General features: G+C 42.0%; 1 protein-coding gene across 1 annotated transcript in view; it reads right to left on the reverse strand.

Annotated features, from left to right (window-relative positions):
- INPP5B (inositol polyphosphate-5-phosphatase B) overlaps positions 1–17,802 on the reverse strand; it is a 77,656-nt gene that overhangs the window by 44,032 nt on the left and 15,822 nt on the right. The window contains 1 exon segment of the mRNA XM_043992173.1: positions 12,572–12,691. Within this exon segment, the coding sequence (XP_043848108.1) occupies positions 12,572–12,691 (120 nt within the window).

The raw sequence follows: 17,802 nt of genomic DNA on the forward strand, positions 1-17,802 counted from the left end.
TATTTTGTTATTTCCCAATTACATTTTAATCTGGTTCCCCTTGCACTCAAGGAGTTTTGTAGGTGGAGGCCCCAAGCCACAAGTTTGATACTTCTGGTTTGGACCATCATGATCTCATCAGAGGGACTGTGTGGGTGTTTGTGGGTGTGTGGGTGCATGAAAGAAAGGTGGGGGAGGGAATGGAGAAGGAGGGAGAAAGGGGCAGGGAGACTTCTCTTGCAATGGGTGGAGGAACTCCCTAACTTCCCCTTCCTTAGCTTCTTGAGGGACAGGTCAGTGTCACAGTAATACTTTCCACATCACTTCCATTTAGAGCTAATGTCCTAGCACTGAAGAATCTGAAAAAAAAATGTCAGCAGCAAACATTGTTTCAAAAACAAATTTAAAATTAATCTCAATGAATAATAGACTCAAAGAAGTCTTGGTTAGTTTTGTTAAAAATGTTTCCTCCTGGGCAGCTAGGTGGCACAGTGGATAAAGCACCAGCCCTGGATTCAGGAGTACCTGAGTTCAAATCCGGCCTCAGACACTTGACATTCACTAGCTGTGTGACCCTGGGCAAGTCACTTAACCCCAATTGCCTCACCAAAAAAAAAAAGTTTCCTCCTCTTTCATTTGTTGTTACAAGGGATGACTCAGTGGGGAGTAGGGGGAAAATATATTTGAAAATGAAGATAATATAAAACAAAAGATAGCAATAATGTTTTTAGAAAGTAAAGAAATTTATATAATACCTATCTGTGACAGGTACACAGATGCAGGCTTTATAATTTTGCCCCAGTGAACATTTCCCAATAACATCATTCATGACTTATCAGCAAACTAAACCATCACATCTCAAATGCCACTGAAATATCATTTAGCCAACAGTCCAAGATACAAATTGAAGGGTTGGCAGCTAGATGGCACAGTGGATAAAGCACTGGCCTTGGATTCAGGAGGACCCTGAGTTCAAATCCAGCCTCAGACACTTGACACTTAACTAACTGTGTGACCCTGGGCAAGTCACTTAACCTTCATTGCCCTGCAAAAACAAAAACAAAAACAAAAAACCAACAACAAATTGAAAGGCTGGCAGCAGTCTAAATTAGCACAGAAGTCCCAACAGGGTTAACTTCACTGAATGTCAGTCTTGTAATGTGTTCCCATTTTCTTCCTGGCTATGCATCTGGCTTTCAGAACTGCAACACCAAGCCTTAGATGTAGTCTCACCTAGAACCTCCCTCAGTTTCTGGAGCCTCCTTATGCTGGAACATCTAACCCCCTACCCTCATGGCCTTCTCATCCTGGAACATTCCTCTTTCATGCCACCCCCACCCCGATCTCCCACTGATAAATCCCTCCAGGGATTTCCATAAGGAAGACATCCTGGACCGCCAGTTTATTCCATCCTCACACACTCTCACACACACACATACACACATACTTTTTCAACTCCTTTTTTCTGTTCTATCTTTCCCTATTAGAATGCAAGCCCTTTGAGGACAAAGATTGTCTTTCTTTTTGCTTGTATTTGTATCGCCAATGCTTAGTAGAGTGCTTGTCATGTGTGTTGTTGCTAAGTCTTTTCAGTCATGTTCAACTCTTCATGATCCCATTTAGGGTTTTCTTGGCAAAGATACTAGAGTTGTTTGCCATTTCCTTCTCCAGTTCATTTTACAGATGAGAAACTGAGGCAAACAGAGTTAAGTGACTTGCCCAGGGTCACACAATCAGTAAGTGTTTGAAACCAGATTTGAACTCACAATGGAGAGTCTTCCTGATGCCAGGCCCAGCACTCAATCTACTGTGCCACCTACCTGCCCTTCCTGGCCTGTAGTAAGCAGTTAACAAAAGCCTGTTGTCTTGCCCAGCTGTAACACTTCCTGTGAAACTAAATGTAATAGTATTCTACCAAACTGTGTTTTTTGTTGTTGTTGTTTTTGTGGTTTTGGGGGGGGGTGAAGCAATTGGGATTAAGTGACTTGCCCAAGGTCAAGTGTCGGAGGCCAGATTTGAACTCAGGTCCTCCTGACTCCAGGGCTAGTGCTCTATCCACTGAGCCACCTAGCTGCCCCCAAACAGTGTGTTTTTAAGTAAACATTTATAAAAGCTATACTTATACTGTATGCACTGAGGAGAGCTCCCTATGAAACTTACTAGTTTATGACAGCATAATACGCTGGATAAAGTCTGAGTATTTTTCATGTGGTCATTAACAGATTATGGCTGTTCAGCCACTATAAAATAACTGTCACCATCATTAAGATAAGACAGATGTTAATTCACTCATTCAATAAGTTTATTAAGTGCCTATTATGAAGAGGGCACTGTGCCAGGCACTAGCATATAACAAGCATTCATTAATATTCAACTATTGCCTTCAACAGAGAATTTGATTTTGTCCCAAGTCAGAATGCCATCCGAAAGCAGTTTTGCCTCTCTTTCAGACACCATATAGCAGTTTGTTTGTGTTTTTGTTTGTTGGTTGGTTTTTTGTTGTTGGTTTTTTTTTTTTTTAACACCCAACTTCTAAAACAGGAAGCAGTTTCAGGTCAACAGGTTTCTGGGCAACCCTTGTCATCACTAATCATACCCTGAAGGTTTTCTCTTCTGATAAATCCATGACTCAAACATGATTCTTCTAGTCTTAGCAACAGTCCTACTAGGTCATCAAGCAAGAAACCCTGCAAGATGACTGATTCAAAATTAAATAAGTAGGACCAGGAAAATAATATATGCAATAACTATAGTGATGCAAAGGGAAAGAACATTAATCCCCTCCCCCCCCCCAAAAAAACCTGTGACAATTATAATCAAGCTTGACCCTGAAGAGAAGATGCAGCTCCCTATATTCTCTGCAGAGGTGGGAGTCTATGGACATGATTGTTGTTGTTGCTTGCCTTCATTTTCAGAGAGGACCAATGACATCTGGAAGGTGATACGATATCTTGACTTGCAAGTGAATTGGATTTAAGTGAGGCAGGACTGTGCAAAGTCACCAGCCTCCCTCTCTCCTCCAGAGCCATCTGGGTCCAGGGGCAAGATACAGAGCAGGACTATTAGAGATGGACATGGAAAATTTCATTTAATGTCAGATTTGATTGATGTGCTGGCTAGTTTTGCCTTTTATTCCCATCTTTTAAATTATTTGTTACAGGGGCAGCTAGGGGGCACAGTGGATAGAGCACTGGCCCTGGAGTCAGGAGGACCTGAGTTCAAATCTGGCCTCAGACACTTGATACTTACTAGCTGTGTGACCCTGGGCAAGTCAATTAACCCCAATTGCCTCACCAAAAAAATAAATAAATTATTTGTTACAAAGAATGAGACCTTGCACAATGGGAGGGGGCAAGGAAGAAGAGTATATTTGGAAATGAAGAAGGTATAAAAAATATCAACAAAAACCAAATTTTTTGTGTATGTGGAGGCAACGAGGGTTAAATGACTTGCCCAAGGTCACACAGCTAGTAAGTGTCAAGTGTCTGAGGTCAAATTTGAACTCAGGTCCTCCTGAATCCAGGGCTGATGCTTTATCCACTGACACCTAGCTGCTCCCAAAACCAATTTTTAAGAAAAAAAAATCTTCCAAGGAAGAAGACACAGATTGTAGGCAATAGAGAAATATGGCATATTGAATGTTAAGAGGTGACTTTATCCAATATTCCCCTCACTGGGCCTTAGTGTCCCACCCCTAGGGCCAAAAGAGAAGTGGATTAAAAGAAGGCCAAGGAGAAGTGAGGGCTGCCTATCCTGCCTAATGAGGAAGAAGACAGTGACCTCAGAACTGAGCAGCTGGGGGCCCTATCTTACCCTCTGCTTCTTGTAAGAATTCTACCTTAGAGGAGGAACAGAGCAGCTAAGTATCAACTATATAGTTTCAAATCCCTGCTTTTCTAAATCTGTGATCTATAACTATAGATGCATAGATGGCAGGCTCATCAAATTTACAAGAGAAACAAAGCTAAAAGAGAGAGCGAATGCTTTGGATGACCTAATCAGAATCCCACAATTCCAGGAGGGACATAGTCCCATCTCTATTTTATAGAAGGGAAGCTAGTAAAGAGAGCTACCTAATGTTGCATCATCAAGAGGTAATCAGTGAGGTTAAAATTTCATGCTTTTAATGGCCCCATCTGAAACATCCTACTCTTTTTTGCAATAGACATACATCATTAACATTAGCCCTCTTACATATCGAGCTCATTCTTTCCTTCAAAGATAAAACTTTGGGCAGCTAGGTGGCGCAGTGGATAAAGCACTGGCCTTGGATTCAGAAGTACCTGAGTTCAAATTCAGCCTAGACACTTGACAGTTACTAGCTGTATGACCCTGGGCCAGTCACTTAACCTTCATTGTCCCTCCAAAAAAAAAAACCCTCAAAAAACAAAGATAAAACTTCTAAAGCAAAAGGGAAAGTCAACCTCAAGAAACTAGCCAGCTAAGAAAGCATTGAAAAACAAACAACCATAACTTTGTTTCAATGGTGAAATCATTAGCACTTCCAGAAATAAACATCTCATTCACAGCTATTCCATAGCTTCCGTCACATAAGTTACATTGTACATAAAGACTATTGCTACAGTATGTTTCAAGAAAGAAATACATACAAGTTGGCTGGGTTGTTTTTTTCTGTTGACCAACACAATAACATCTTTCCTCTAATAAATATTTATTCTTCACTCTGAGCTGTCCCTGAGGATTCTTCTTCTCAAAGTTTCATTTCTAACTGAATATTTATGGTTTATTTGCCTTACACTAAACTCAAATAATTCAAAAGCAAACTTTTTTTTTTGGAGAGGGAAACTTTGTTGCTCTACCCAACTGAGACTATGTTTAAAGTTACAAGGGATACAGAAAGGAAACAGCAGGTGGGGGAAAGGGAAAGCCAATGAATACACAAGAACCCTTTGTGTAAGAACAGCAAGGTGACCTAAAACGATTTCATTCACTTAGAAACCAGTATAGCTGGGGCAGCTGGGTGACGCAGCGGATAAAGCACCAGCCCTGGATTCAGGAGTACCTGAGTTCAAATCCAGCTTCAGACACTTGAAACTTACTAGCTGTGTGACTCTGCGCAAGTCACTTAACCCCCATTGCCCCGCAAAAAAAAAAAACACAACAACAACAACAAAACAAAACAAAAAAAAAAAAACCCAACCAGTATAGCCTCCAGCCCAGGTATAGGTAATTGGGATGTCACTGCATCTAGGTTAAATGGAAGCAAACCCATTCTTTAACATTCCTTTCAACATCAAATGGGCTTGTTGACAAACAAAACTTTGTTTATTAATTCCAACAGAGTAAAATCCCAGAATTTAGTTGTGATTTTAAAAAAGAGGCCCAGGAGTTATTTTTTGAACAATATCTCTGGCGTCTACCATGGTAATCTGGGTTATGCTTTGTTGGGATCTTGAGCTATAAATAGCACTCATTTCCTTTCAAAGTCCAGTCAAGCCATAATGCTTTGTTTACTCTGTAGACACAGAGGGAAAAAACCCACACACAACACAATTCAATCAATATTTGAGTTATAACCCCTCCTACTTTTCACTAAACAAAAAATTTTTAAACAGTTCTGAAAGGACAAGGATAGTTTCTTGCTCTCACCACCTTATTAAATTACTTAAAGCCTGGTTCCAGTAGCACCAATGGGATTCAGAGGCAGTTATTTCCTTCTAACAACAAAGGGCTCAGAATTCCACGGGAGACTAGCCCCAGGGTCCTGTAGGACTCTGGAACAGAATTTAGGTTTATACACAGATTTAATTGGGGGAAGAGAAACTCATTAATTGCTCAACCAGAGCACACCTATGTGAATTGTATCTCATGCATCATGCAATGACATTGGATACATGAACCCTATGCTAAGAAAATCTCTTCCCCCTCGGTGAGCACTCTGGGAAAGAACACTGGGGTGAGGGCATCTCTAACTGAATAACCAGCAATAAAAGAGGTATCTCTTCTAAGTCAAGCCACTTAAAGAGAAAGAGAAAGGAGAATCCCAAACACAACAGATGGAAGCCTAGCAAAAGAAAACCATTTGCCAGAGAAGCAGTAGAAGACTTGGCCAATTCAGTTGTTCATTCAAATATAAGGCCTGATTTCAGGCTGAAGGAACCAATGGAACTTGGAAATGATCACAAGGTCTTTGGATGAGTTTGGCATCTAAACAGATGCACGGTTCCCATTGTGACACCGATTCACAAGAGATGAGAATGTCTTAATATTCTGCTGTCCTATGGGTAAGAGATTTACAGTTTTCCCTTCTCCTGAAGTCCCTTCTGCAGAGCACTCCCAAGCTGATGCCTCTAAAGCAGACGCAAAGAAAGGGGCTGGTCCCTTTAAAGAAGCATCTGGCTTAATCAGCGAACTCATGAACTATATGATAATTGCTTTTTTAAAAGGGAAAGAAAACAAAACAAAACCCAATTCTGATTTTTCTATCAAGAGGAAACAAGGGAAAAAAGGGACAGATTCATTTTCCCTATTAGTTTTGTTGTTGGTGGTGGTTTTTTTTAAACCTTCAACCATGGTGGCCAGAACTGAGCAAGGTCCAGTGAAGGCAGAGTATAGCAACACGATCACTCCTGTCTCCCTAGGAACAAGGTCAATCTTTGTGCAGCCTAAGTCTGACTGAAGTTTGGGGGTTTTGCCTGCTATATCACACTGCTCACTTGAATTGGACATCAAGCCTAGTAAAACCCACAGATAGTTTTTAGAACATTTACTGTCTTACCATACCACTCTCGTCTTATAATGGTGAAGTTGATTTTTTGTACCCAAGGGTAAGACATCAAATTTTTCCCTACCGAGTTTCATCTGATTCGATTCAGCCCAGTGCTCTAGTCTATCAAGATTCTTTCTGGATCCTCTTATCCAGTGTAATAGCTTTCCATCCCAGTCTTGAGTCATTGGCAGATTTGATGAGCCTACCATCTATGTATGCTGTTATCCATAATGGCTGGGCTGGCCCATTGAATAGATTCCTGAACTTAGACTCAGAAGACCTGTTTTCAAATGCAGCCTCAGACACTAGTTGTGTGGCCCTGGGCAAGTCACTTAACCTCTGTCTGCCTCATTTTCCTCAACTGTAAAATGGGGATAATAGTAGCACCTCCCCCTCACAGCATCGTTGTGAGGATCAAAGCACTTTGCAAACCTGAAAGCATCATAAAAACATTAGCTATTAATTGAAAATATTTCTAATGAAACTGCTTTGGGTCTTGAGGACCTCCCCAAATCTCTAGATTCTTTGGCAAAATACTTTTGTGCTGGGAGCAGCTAGGTGGATAAAGCACCAGCCCTGGATTCAGTAGGACCTGAGTTCAAATCTAGCCTCAGACACTTGACAGTAGCTGTGTGACCCTGGGCAAGTCACTTAACCCTCATTGATGCACCCCCCCCCCCAAAAAAAAGGAATACTTTTGTGTTGCATATATATCATGGCAGACACAGCCAACTGTTCTACAGATCTTCATCCTGAACTTCATGGTTGTTTTCACTACTTGTTCCTTTCACACCTGTAATTTTGATCACTGCATACATCTTGCTGTATGGACTTTGTATTTGTAATACTGTCATTTCTTTAGTTTCTTCTAGGATTAAAGCTTTCACTGAAACCACAATGATGCCCCTGAGACCCTTGGACTGTGCTCATTCCCTCTCTCCTTAATCAACAGGGACATCTCTATGCCCCATTTTTCAGCCTTGAAGAAGCTACAGAAGATGGGTCTTTGCCCCTTTCTCCCCAGAAATAAGAGAGGGGGGAATGTTATGGGAATGCGGTGGGACCCCAAGAAACTTAAAGATTCCTCCCCCAAGGAATCCTTGAACTCTACCAGGGAGGGGCAGCTCTGCCTCCCACCTCAGGAATGGGTATTGCGGAGTATGACCCTGGTACACTGACATGCAAGATATGGATGCATGCTGCATATCTTACTGATGCCCCATTATTCCAAAATCCCCTCCCTGTTGTTACATTTCCCTCCCAGTTCTTCGTAATGCCCTTTCCTCCCTTTTGTCTGGTAAATATACAAAAGACCAGTCTTCTCTTACTCTGGGGTGGAATAGTCACCAAGGTGATCTGTTCTCACTCCCCCTTCCCCCCATTTCTCCTACTAAATCTTTTTATTAAAAAAGAAAGGAAAGAAAGAAAGAAACCCAACACATTAGCTATTATCATTATTCAAGTCACTGATAAAAATGTCAAACAGCACAGGACCAAGCACAAATCACTAAGGTACACTACTAGAAAGTCCCTACAACATTGTCACTGAACACTTAACAACTGCTCTTGAGTCCAGTCATCCAACCAATTCTGAATGTATATAATGCCATCATTGTTTAATGCAGAGGTTCTTAGTCTCTGGTCCATGAACTTTTTTTTTTTTGGGTCGGGCAATGAGGGTTAAGTGACTTGCCCAGGGTCACACATGTACGTGGAGGAATGACTAGTCTTGTTCTTTTTGGCCCCAGGGGGCAGAACCAGGAGAAAAGGGTGGAAATTTCAAAAAGGCAGATTTGGCTCAATGTCAGGTGATATTTCCTAACCACTAGATGTCCAGAAGTGGAATGGCCACCTCAAGAAGTCACCCAAGATCTACCTCCTCAGAGGTCTTGAAGTAGAGTCTGGATAACCACTGGCTGGCATGTTATGGGTTGGGCTGGGTTGCTGCAGAGGTCCCTCCCAATCAATCTCAGAATTCTGTGAACTACAAGCTTTATTTTAAAGGTTACTTCTCTGGAAGTGGTTCAACATCTGTAAAATGATCAAGTTAAGATTAGAAGAGCCCCTGAAGCCCCTTCCAACTTTAGCCTTCTATGTTTCTAGGATGTTCCTTTTTTTCCTAGTCCCTCTCCATAGATAGGGCCAGACTTGTTTGTTCTCTTGCTCTGGAGACCCACTACACATGGTTTCTCTTTTCTTTCCACACCTACTTCCATTTCCTAGAAGACTTTTGGCTTGGTTAGTGCCCTGGGCTATCGGGAAGTGGTTGGGGTTTAGGTGTTTTTTCCCCCCCTTTTTTATAATGTTCAGATAGTAGGGTCCAAGTCCAGGAGTCCCTGATTTTCTGGGGCTTCATTACCTGGTCCCTAAATGACCTTAATCTTTAACAAAGTTATTCCTACTTGGATCTTTGTCCTCAACCTACTCTTAGAGGGGAGGTCAGTCGAGTTTAGGGAAATCAAAATGTTTAGCCCTAAGGTCCTAGTCTTCACATCTCCCTGCTTTTAATGAAAACATTTAATAACATTGTCCCACAACAGTCCTCAAGGAAGCAACTTTTTAACTAAAGAACAAAGCTCCAATAAAAGCAAAGCCTTCACCAATCAGGTAGCTACAGTTTTTGGAGATGGAAACAAATCAATAGAGACTCCAGTGTATTTCTCCTAAGAGAATAGTTAATTTAATTTAAACCTGGCCAGAGGAGACTTCAAAGGGCTAAGGCCACAAGAGAAAAGATAGCTGGGCAACAGTAATACATTAGCATGAGAAGAGAAAGAATGGACTTCAATTAGTCAATATTTATTAAGCACCTACTAAGTTCCAGGCGAGTGCTAAGCTACAGGGATACAAATTAAAGCAAAAGCCAGTCCCAGCCATCAAGGAGATCACCGTCAAAAGCAGACCATGGGGGCAGGTAGGTGGCACAGTGGATAGAGCACTGGCCCTGGATTCAGGAGTACCTGAGTTCAAATCCAGCCTCAGACACTAGACACTAGCTGTGTGACCTTGGGCAAGTCACTTAACCCTCATTGCCCCACCAAAAAAAAAAAAAGCAGACCATGCAAACAACTATGTATAGACAAGATAGAGACAGGATAAGCCAGAGATAATAAACAGAGAGAAGACTCCAGAATGAAGGAGGAATGCCAACATTTTACCTTTCTTCCACGAGGTCCCTGAGAGCTTGATCATGGGCAACTTCCTTCAGAGGGACAAGGAGGATGTCCCTTTCATTGTAAGACTTACTTTACTTGTTAAGAGAGCACAGTATTGAAGAAATGAGAAAAATAGCAAGGTCAAGTGGTTTGAGTTTCCCTTAGATGAGTCTAGAAAAGGCACAGATAAGCACCCCCATCAAACACCTGAGCTGCTGCTTATGGAGGCTGACATGAAAGAGAAGCACTGTCCTCTCTAAACTCTTGTGAAACCCGGCCCCTTCCCGTTCTCACGGCCTTGACAAAGCTCTCTAACATATTCTCCAGTTCCTGCCAGTGACTGAGAAAAAGAGGCAACTCAACTCACTATCTTGTTATTGTACCCAAATTCTACTTGATAAACTGGGCATTCATTACCACATCAAGGGAAAGGTCCTGGCCCGCTCAAGCCCTGCAGAAAAGACTTGGAACTGGACCCACAGCAGTCTGCACTGCTTCTTACCAAAGCATCAGGCTGACCTACATTATAGGGCTGCATTTAGCCAAGTACAACAAAACAGCTGGCCCTTGGGACTACACACAAATGCCCACCAGGGACTAAGTAGAGATAGCCCAGTTATTTTCACCCTGAAAACTCATCTTGGAGTTCAGTGCTAACAATCAGCTCCTCAAACACCCAGTTCACACACGGGGACCATGATGAACTGACTGCTGTGCCCCAAGGAAGTAATGTCATTCCTCTGAGTTGTCACCCATCCACAAAAAAGGGGAGGTTTGAACTAGATTAACTCTAAGGTCTCCACTTTTGACACTCAAATATTATTAGGAACTGTGTAGTAAAGGACAACATCATAAAATCGAAGGTCAGTGCTGGAACGGATCTTAGAGATTATAGACAAGAAAGAAGAAACTGAGGCCCAGAGGGTGGAATCGATTTGCCCAAAGTCAGATGGCTTCTAAGAAGCAGCCACTGGCCTATCACCTGACTGCCAGGACAAGGTTCTTCTCACTTAGTCAAGTTTCTAGTTCCTTCCCAGATCCCAGTAGAAGGGATTCTAATTCCCAGAAGTCTACAGTCTTCCCAAGGATTGACTAAAAGCCCAAGTTTGGTGTTAATACTGATTCAGACAGACTCACAGGATGTTAGCTCCCTTCTACAGGGTGGGCCAAAAGTCACGAATATTTAATAACTCCTTTATTTTTTTTATTTTTAACTTACAACACCACAGCGCCATATGCAGTATATATAGGAAATGAATTTACATGTGAAAAATCAAATCTTGTAAATAACAAAAAAGAAAGAGAAAATAATTTTCAAAAAGTTATTAAAACATCAGACCCCTTTGAGCCATTTGGCCCAGGGGTTCTTAACTCTTTTTTCTACTTGGATCCCCTCTAGCATTCCAGTGAAACCTATGAACCTTTTCACAAAACAACATGTTTAAAAGCATAAAATAAAACCCATGAGATTATAAAAGAAACAAGTTATTTTGGAATAGTTATCAAAAAATGTTTAAGTTTTAGGGACACCAAATTGAGAACCCTTAACCTAATGGAACCCTCTCATTTTATAGATGAGTAAAGTGAGATATAAGAAGTTGAAACAATTTGTATATACATAATACATCACACAGGGACTTGGTGGCAGAATGGGAACTAGAGTTCAAATCTCAATTCCAGCCCAATGCTCTTGCCTGTCTCTCTCCAAGAGACTGCCCTTACTATTATGTATACTCGATATTTCACTCATTCACAAGTACCCGTGGTCTCCTCACCCAATGAGGACCCTCCCACTACAAAAACAATATGACTAATTAAGATGATTAATCTGCCTACCCTCCTTGCTCACCGATTGAGTCGATGAATCTTCTATGACCTAATTGATTCATCCACCAACCAACCACGAAATCCTGGCCTCCCTCCCTCCCTTCACACTGATCCTACAATTCAACAAACATTAATTAAACGCCTACTATTCCCCCAGGTACACAGTGACACGCACTGGGGCTACAGAGACAAAAATGAAACAGAACCTGCCTTCAAGGGGTTGAACATTCTGCAGAATTTTTAGACCGTCCTGAATAATCTCCATCTTCCACACAGACGCCCCCCATCAAATAATCTTCCCTTCTTCTACAGTGACCCTCCCGGATAATACGCCCTTCTTGCACATTGACCCTCCCGAATAACTCTCTCTTCTTGCACACCGACTCTCCAAAATAATATGTTCTTCTTGCACACTCTCGAATAACCCGTCTTTCTTGCACACTCACTACTTCCCGGCCCCCAGCCCCTGCCCCAAACAATCCAGCCTCCCTCCAATCCTGAGACAGAGAAGGTAAGGGGAGGCAGGCAGGCAGGCAGGCGGGAACCTCTTTCTGGGCCCGCTAATCTGCCGGCCCACTAAAGCTCTCCTGACCATTCCCTCCTGGGCCCCCAAACCGACCTGCAGAGTTCCGCTCCCGAGACCCGGACATGTCATCTCCTAGCCGCAGCCACTGCTTCCTCCCTCAGCTTCCTAGCCCTCCAGGAGCCCGCCACGGGCCCCGCCCCCCTTTCCTAGACGTCACTCAGCCTTCACCAATAGCAGAATGCTCCGTCCGTAGATCCCGCCTCCTCGCTAGAATCGTCCTCCAATCACCGGAGGCCTCCCGCTGGGGAGGATTCCCTCACTCTCCACGAATCCCCGCTCGTCCTGCGGACTTACCTGCGACTGCAAGCACAGGTCTCTGCTGCTCCTGCTCCTGCTCCAGCTCCTGTTCCTCCTCCAGACCTATGCTCCGGTATCGGCTTAGCCACCGGAACTGGGGATCGGGGACTCCAGGGCCTGGGGTTGTGGGAGGGAAGGCAGAACATCAGCCCCCGAACCAGAATAGGCATAGAAGTTCTAGATCGGGGTGCTGCAAACCCTAGGCCTAATAAACGTTTGATTGAGTGAATAACAGTGCAATCGGTGTTGCAGGGGAAACCACATCTGTTGCTAGGTGGACTTTTTTAACTGTCACGGATACAGTGCCAAGAGCGCAGTTAGGTTCAAATCCCGATTCTTGTAATTGATTAGCTGTGGGATCATAGACAAATTACTCAACTCTTCTGAGCTTCCGGGACCTCATCTGTAAAGTGGAATACCCAGAGAACCTAGCTCACAGGGTTGTGATGAGGATTAAAAGAAAATGCCTGGCATTCCTAAAGCCCTATATAAATGCCAGTAACTATTAATATAGAATTTGGTTGAAACACCTAAGTCAACCCACTGTTTTACAAGTAGAAAAACTGGCATGATTATAAAGTATAACCTATATTAGATTGATTGCTAGTTTCTGGAAGGTGGAGAGAGGAAAATTTGGAACTCAAAATCTTACAAAAATGTATGTTGAAAACTATCTTTACATGTAATTGGGGGAAAAATAAGAAAATACTACAGGTAGAGAAACTGAGACTTATAGAGGGTAAGTGATTTGCACAAAATCACCCTGTTACCAAAGCTGGAATTTTAACAAGGTCTTCTGACTCCAAATTCAATGCTTTTTCTACTGTGCCATGCTGAGTTTTCTAATTTCTTTTTGACATTCAAAGAATTTCACAGCGGCAAGGGATCTCAAAAAATATCTAGTCCAATCCCATCCTAACAAGTAACCATCCAAGCCTCTAGTATCTTACTAAGCAATCTATTCCATGGTTGGATAGGTTTTTAGAAAGTTTTTGCTTTTATCAAGCTAAAATCTGCACACTCTTCCCCTTGTTCCTTTCCCTCCTCCTAGTTCTATGCTCTCAGGTGAAGCAGGACAATTCTAATTTCTATTTCTATTAACAACTTTCAAAGAGTAAAAGACAACCAGCTTGTCTCCCCTTTGCCCCCATTCAATTGTACATATTATCTACTCTAAGGCAGGGGGCATGGAACTAGTTCAGTTTTGTCTCTGTATCTCCATCTTCTCACTCCAACCATTTCCCCTAGCTGTCCCCTCATGCCTAAAATTCTCTCCCTGGCTTCCTTCAAGTATCACCTAACACCCCACCTTCTACAAATAAAAAGAACCTAGTGCCCTCCCTCTCTGTGATTACCTATAATTTATCACATATATATGGTATATATATTGTATATGTGGTATGGTATACATATGGTGTATATATGATATGTGACATGTGTGTATATCTTGTTTGGACACAGTTCTTTTATGTTGTCTCTCCATTAGATTGTGCCCTCCTTGAGGGTAGGAGCTGTTTTTTGCCTTTCTTTCTATCTCTATTGCTTAGCACAGTACCTGGCACATAGTAAGCACTCAATAAATGTTTGTTGAATGGCTATCCCCATCATCTAGCCAGTGCCTACCTAATACTTAGTAGGAATTTAATAAATACTTGATTAATGGGTAGAATTCAATTTGACAAGCATCTATTTAAGTATCTTCACTAGCTAGGGTTACAAAGACAACAGTGCACCAACCCCTCCCCTAAAGATCTCATATTCTACCAGGGAGAAATGACATGTAGACAGATAATTTGATATACAAATATACACAAAACAGAAACAAAATATTTGGGGAAAGAGCAATAACAATTAGTAGAATCATTATCGTTCAGCCCTAATGCTAGAAGACTTCCTCACTCCCACCCCAACATTCCCCAGGACCCTAGATTGGGATAGAAAAGGGAAGTTGATCCAAAGGAAAGAGCCCTGGGATGAGAGTTAAGACCCTTGTATTTTGGTCCCAGCTCTGCTACTGACTCATTCTGTGACCTTGGGCCTCTTTCCTCCTCTGCAAGTGATAAGATTAAATGAGGCCTCTGAGGTCCCTTCTAACTGACATTCTCTGTGTGTCTCTTTGGTGTTCATTTTGAAGGGCCTACTTCCCTCTGCTCTCCTCAACTCCAGGTTGCCCCCTGGTGGCCCCCTCTCCAGGTCTTTTTGGGGCAATGGGTACTGGAGAAAACTCTATGGCTCAATAGCCACGCTGTGTTGTCCCTGAAGAGAGAACAGGAGATGAGCAATATGGGAAAAGGAGAGAAAGAAAAGATGGAGGCTCTAGGTGACCAGAGCTTGGTACAAGGCCTGAGGATCTCAAAGCCCTCAAAGCCTTCCCCTTCTTTTGGGGACAATGGGTAAAAAGGACTGGCATCATTAAGCCCTCTTTCACAGGGGACTCACTCCCACAATGCAATTCACATACTATGGACTGCTGTTTCTGCCTCTAGAGTGTCTATCACATATGGCATCTCTTGTACCCTCCCAACCCCATTCAAGCACTCATCATATCTTGCTGGGTAGAAGCCTCCTCTCCAACCTTCCTGGCTCCAGGTATTCCCTTCTTCCATCCATCCTCCATATTTGACCTAAGAAATCTTCCTAATGTCTCATAGGGATCACATCACTCCTCACCACCAAATTCTCTAGTGCCTCCCCATTGCCTACTGAACAAAAGTATAATTAGCCTCTTTATCCTGACATTCAAAGCCCTATCAGCACATCTTCAATGCCTCTCAGTCTTATCTCCAACTACACAGTTGTTTTCACTTCCTCTCCACTCTAGCACTCTTCAGACCCCATTTATATCCTGTCCTTTCTTATTTCCATTCATTGGTTTACACAGGTGAAAATTCAACTCAACAAAATGTATTAAGCTCTTATTACATGCAGGGCATTGTGCCAGGTGTATAGATAAAAAGACTTCCCTCTTCCACTCTAAAAAAAAAGTTCCTGACCTCAAGGTTTTGATATTCTGCTTGAAGGAATGAAGGTTACTTGAGGTCCAAGAATCAGACCCTGAGGCGTGAGCAGTAAAAATACAAGTATGAAAATAAGACAACTAAAAAAAGGGGAAGGAAAAAAGGGAAGGAGGGAGGGAAGAAGAAAGGAAGGAAGGAAGGAAGGAAGGAAGGAAGGAAGGAAGGAAAGAAAGAAAGAAAGAAAGAAAGAAAGAAAGAAAGGAAGGAAGGAAGGAAGGAAGGAAGGAAGGAAGGAAGGAAGGAAGGAAGGAAGGAAGAAAGAAAGAAAGAAAGAAAGAAAGAAAGAAAGAAAGAAAGAAAGAAAGAAAGAAAGAAAGAAAGAAAGAAAGAAAGAAAGAGAGAGAGAGAGAAAGAGAGAAAGAGAGAAAGAAAGAAAGAGAGAAGAGAAAAGAAAAGAAAGGAAGAGAGGGAAGGAGGGAGGAAGGACAAAGGAAAGAGGAAGAAGAGTAGAAAAGATTCCACCAGGAACTCTTAGCCCTTTTGGTGTTGTAGGCTCCTTTAGCAGGTTAGAAAACCCTATAGTCTCCTCAGAATCATGTTTTTAAATGCATAAAACAAAATATATAGGATTACAAAGGAAACCAATTATATAATTAATAGCTAACCTTTATTTAGTGTTTAGTTTGTGCCTGATACACATGAGGAAACTGAGGCAAACAGAGATTACATGACTTGCCCAGGGTCACAAAGCTAGTAAGTGTTGGAGACCTCATCTGAACTCAGGTCTTCCTGGCTCCAGGTCTATAGCTGTATCCACTGTACCACCTAGCTGCCCTAATTAATAAATATTATGACATTTTCCTTGTTTGAGATTCCTGTGTTATCTCAAATTGTCTTGGAGAAGAGACAAGCCTGAGGGCAGGGAACAAATTTTGCCAGTTTGAATATTTCTCTCCCTAAGTCAGAAAATGCTTGGATTCATAATAATTTAAATTTTTTTAATTGTTTCTTGCAGAATTGTGCTAACCATAAGTATACTTTGGTTCTGTCCTGGGCCCTCTTCTCTTCTTCTCTATTCCAGGACTTCTTAAACTTTTTCCACTCGCAACTTCTTTGCACAACCCCAGGTCTGTAGGTCTATAAAATGTATATATATATATATATATATATATATATATATATATATATATATATATATATATATATATATATATATATATATATATATATATATATATATATATATATATATATATATATATAAAGCCGTTACCAAATTTTTCGTGACTGCCACATTCAGTTACAAGACCCACAGTTTAAGAAACTTTGTTCTATTCTATTTCACTTGATGATTCCATCAGTTCCCACGGATTTAATTGACAATCTCTATGCAAATCTACCCATCCTGCCCCAACCTCTCTGCTGACATTGAATCTCATATCTCCATCTGCCTTTCACATATCTCAGACTGGAGTCCAGTAGACATCTTAAACTCAACACATTCAAAACCGGCCTCATTGCCTTTTCACCTTAACCCTCCCCCCACTTCCCTCTTAATGTAGGGGGCAATCCCACCTCCCAGTCCCTCAGGCTTGGACCTCTCACTCTCTCTCGCTCTTCCATATCCAAACTGTTGCTAAGGTTTGTCTATTTCACCTTTGCAAGACTCTGAATATGCCCCCTTATCTCCTCTGACACTGATTCAGGGCCTCATCCCCTCACACCTGGACTACTACAATAGCTGCTGGTGGGTTTGGCTGCCTCTGGTCTCTCCCCACTTCAATCCATCCTTCATTCAGCCACTAAAGTGATTTTCCTAAAGCAAAAATCCAATGATGTCAACTCCAATGGCTTCCTGTTTGCTCCAGAATCAAAGACAAAATGTTCTGGTTGGCATTCAAAGCCCTTCATAACCTAACCCCCTCCTAACTTTCCATTCTTATTACATCTTATTCCTGAACTTGTCCTCTTTGATCCACACTGGTCTCCTGGCTGTTCTACAAACAAGACATTCCATCTCTTGGCTCTGGGCGATCTCTCTGACTGTCCCTCATGCCTGGGATGCTCTCACTGCTCTACTCCAACTACTGACCTCCCTGGTTTGCTTTAAGTCCCAACTAAAATCTTTTCACTGGAAGTCTTCCCAATCCCTCCTAATTCTAGTGCCTTCCTTCAGTTAATTATTTCCTATTGATCCTGTATATAACTTGCTTTGCTTATATTTGTTTGCATGTTGTCTCCCCCATTAGACTATAACTTCCTTGAGGGCAA

This window comes from Dromiciops gliroides, chromosome 3 (genome assembly GCF_019393635.1).
Source record: "Dromiciops gliroides isolate mDroGli1 chromosome 3, mDroGli1.pri, whole genome shotgun sequence".
NCBI lineage: Eukaryota > Metazoa > Chordata > Mammalia > Microbiotheria > Microbiotheriidae > Dromiciops > Dromiciops gliroides.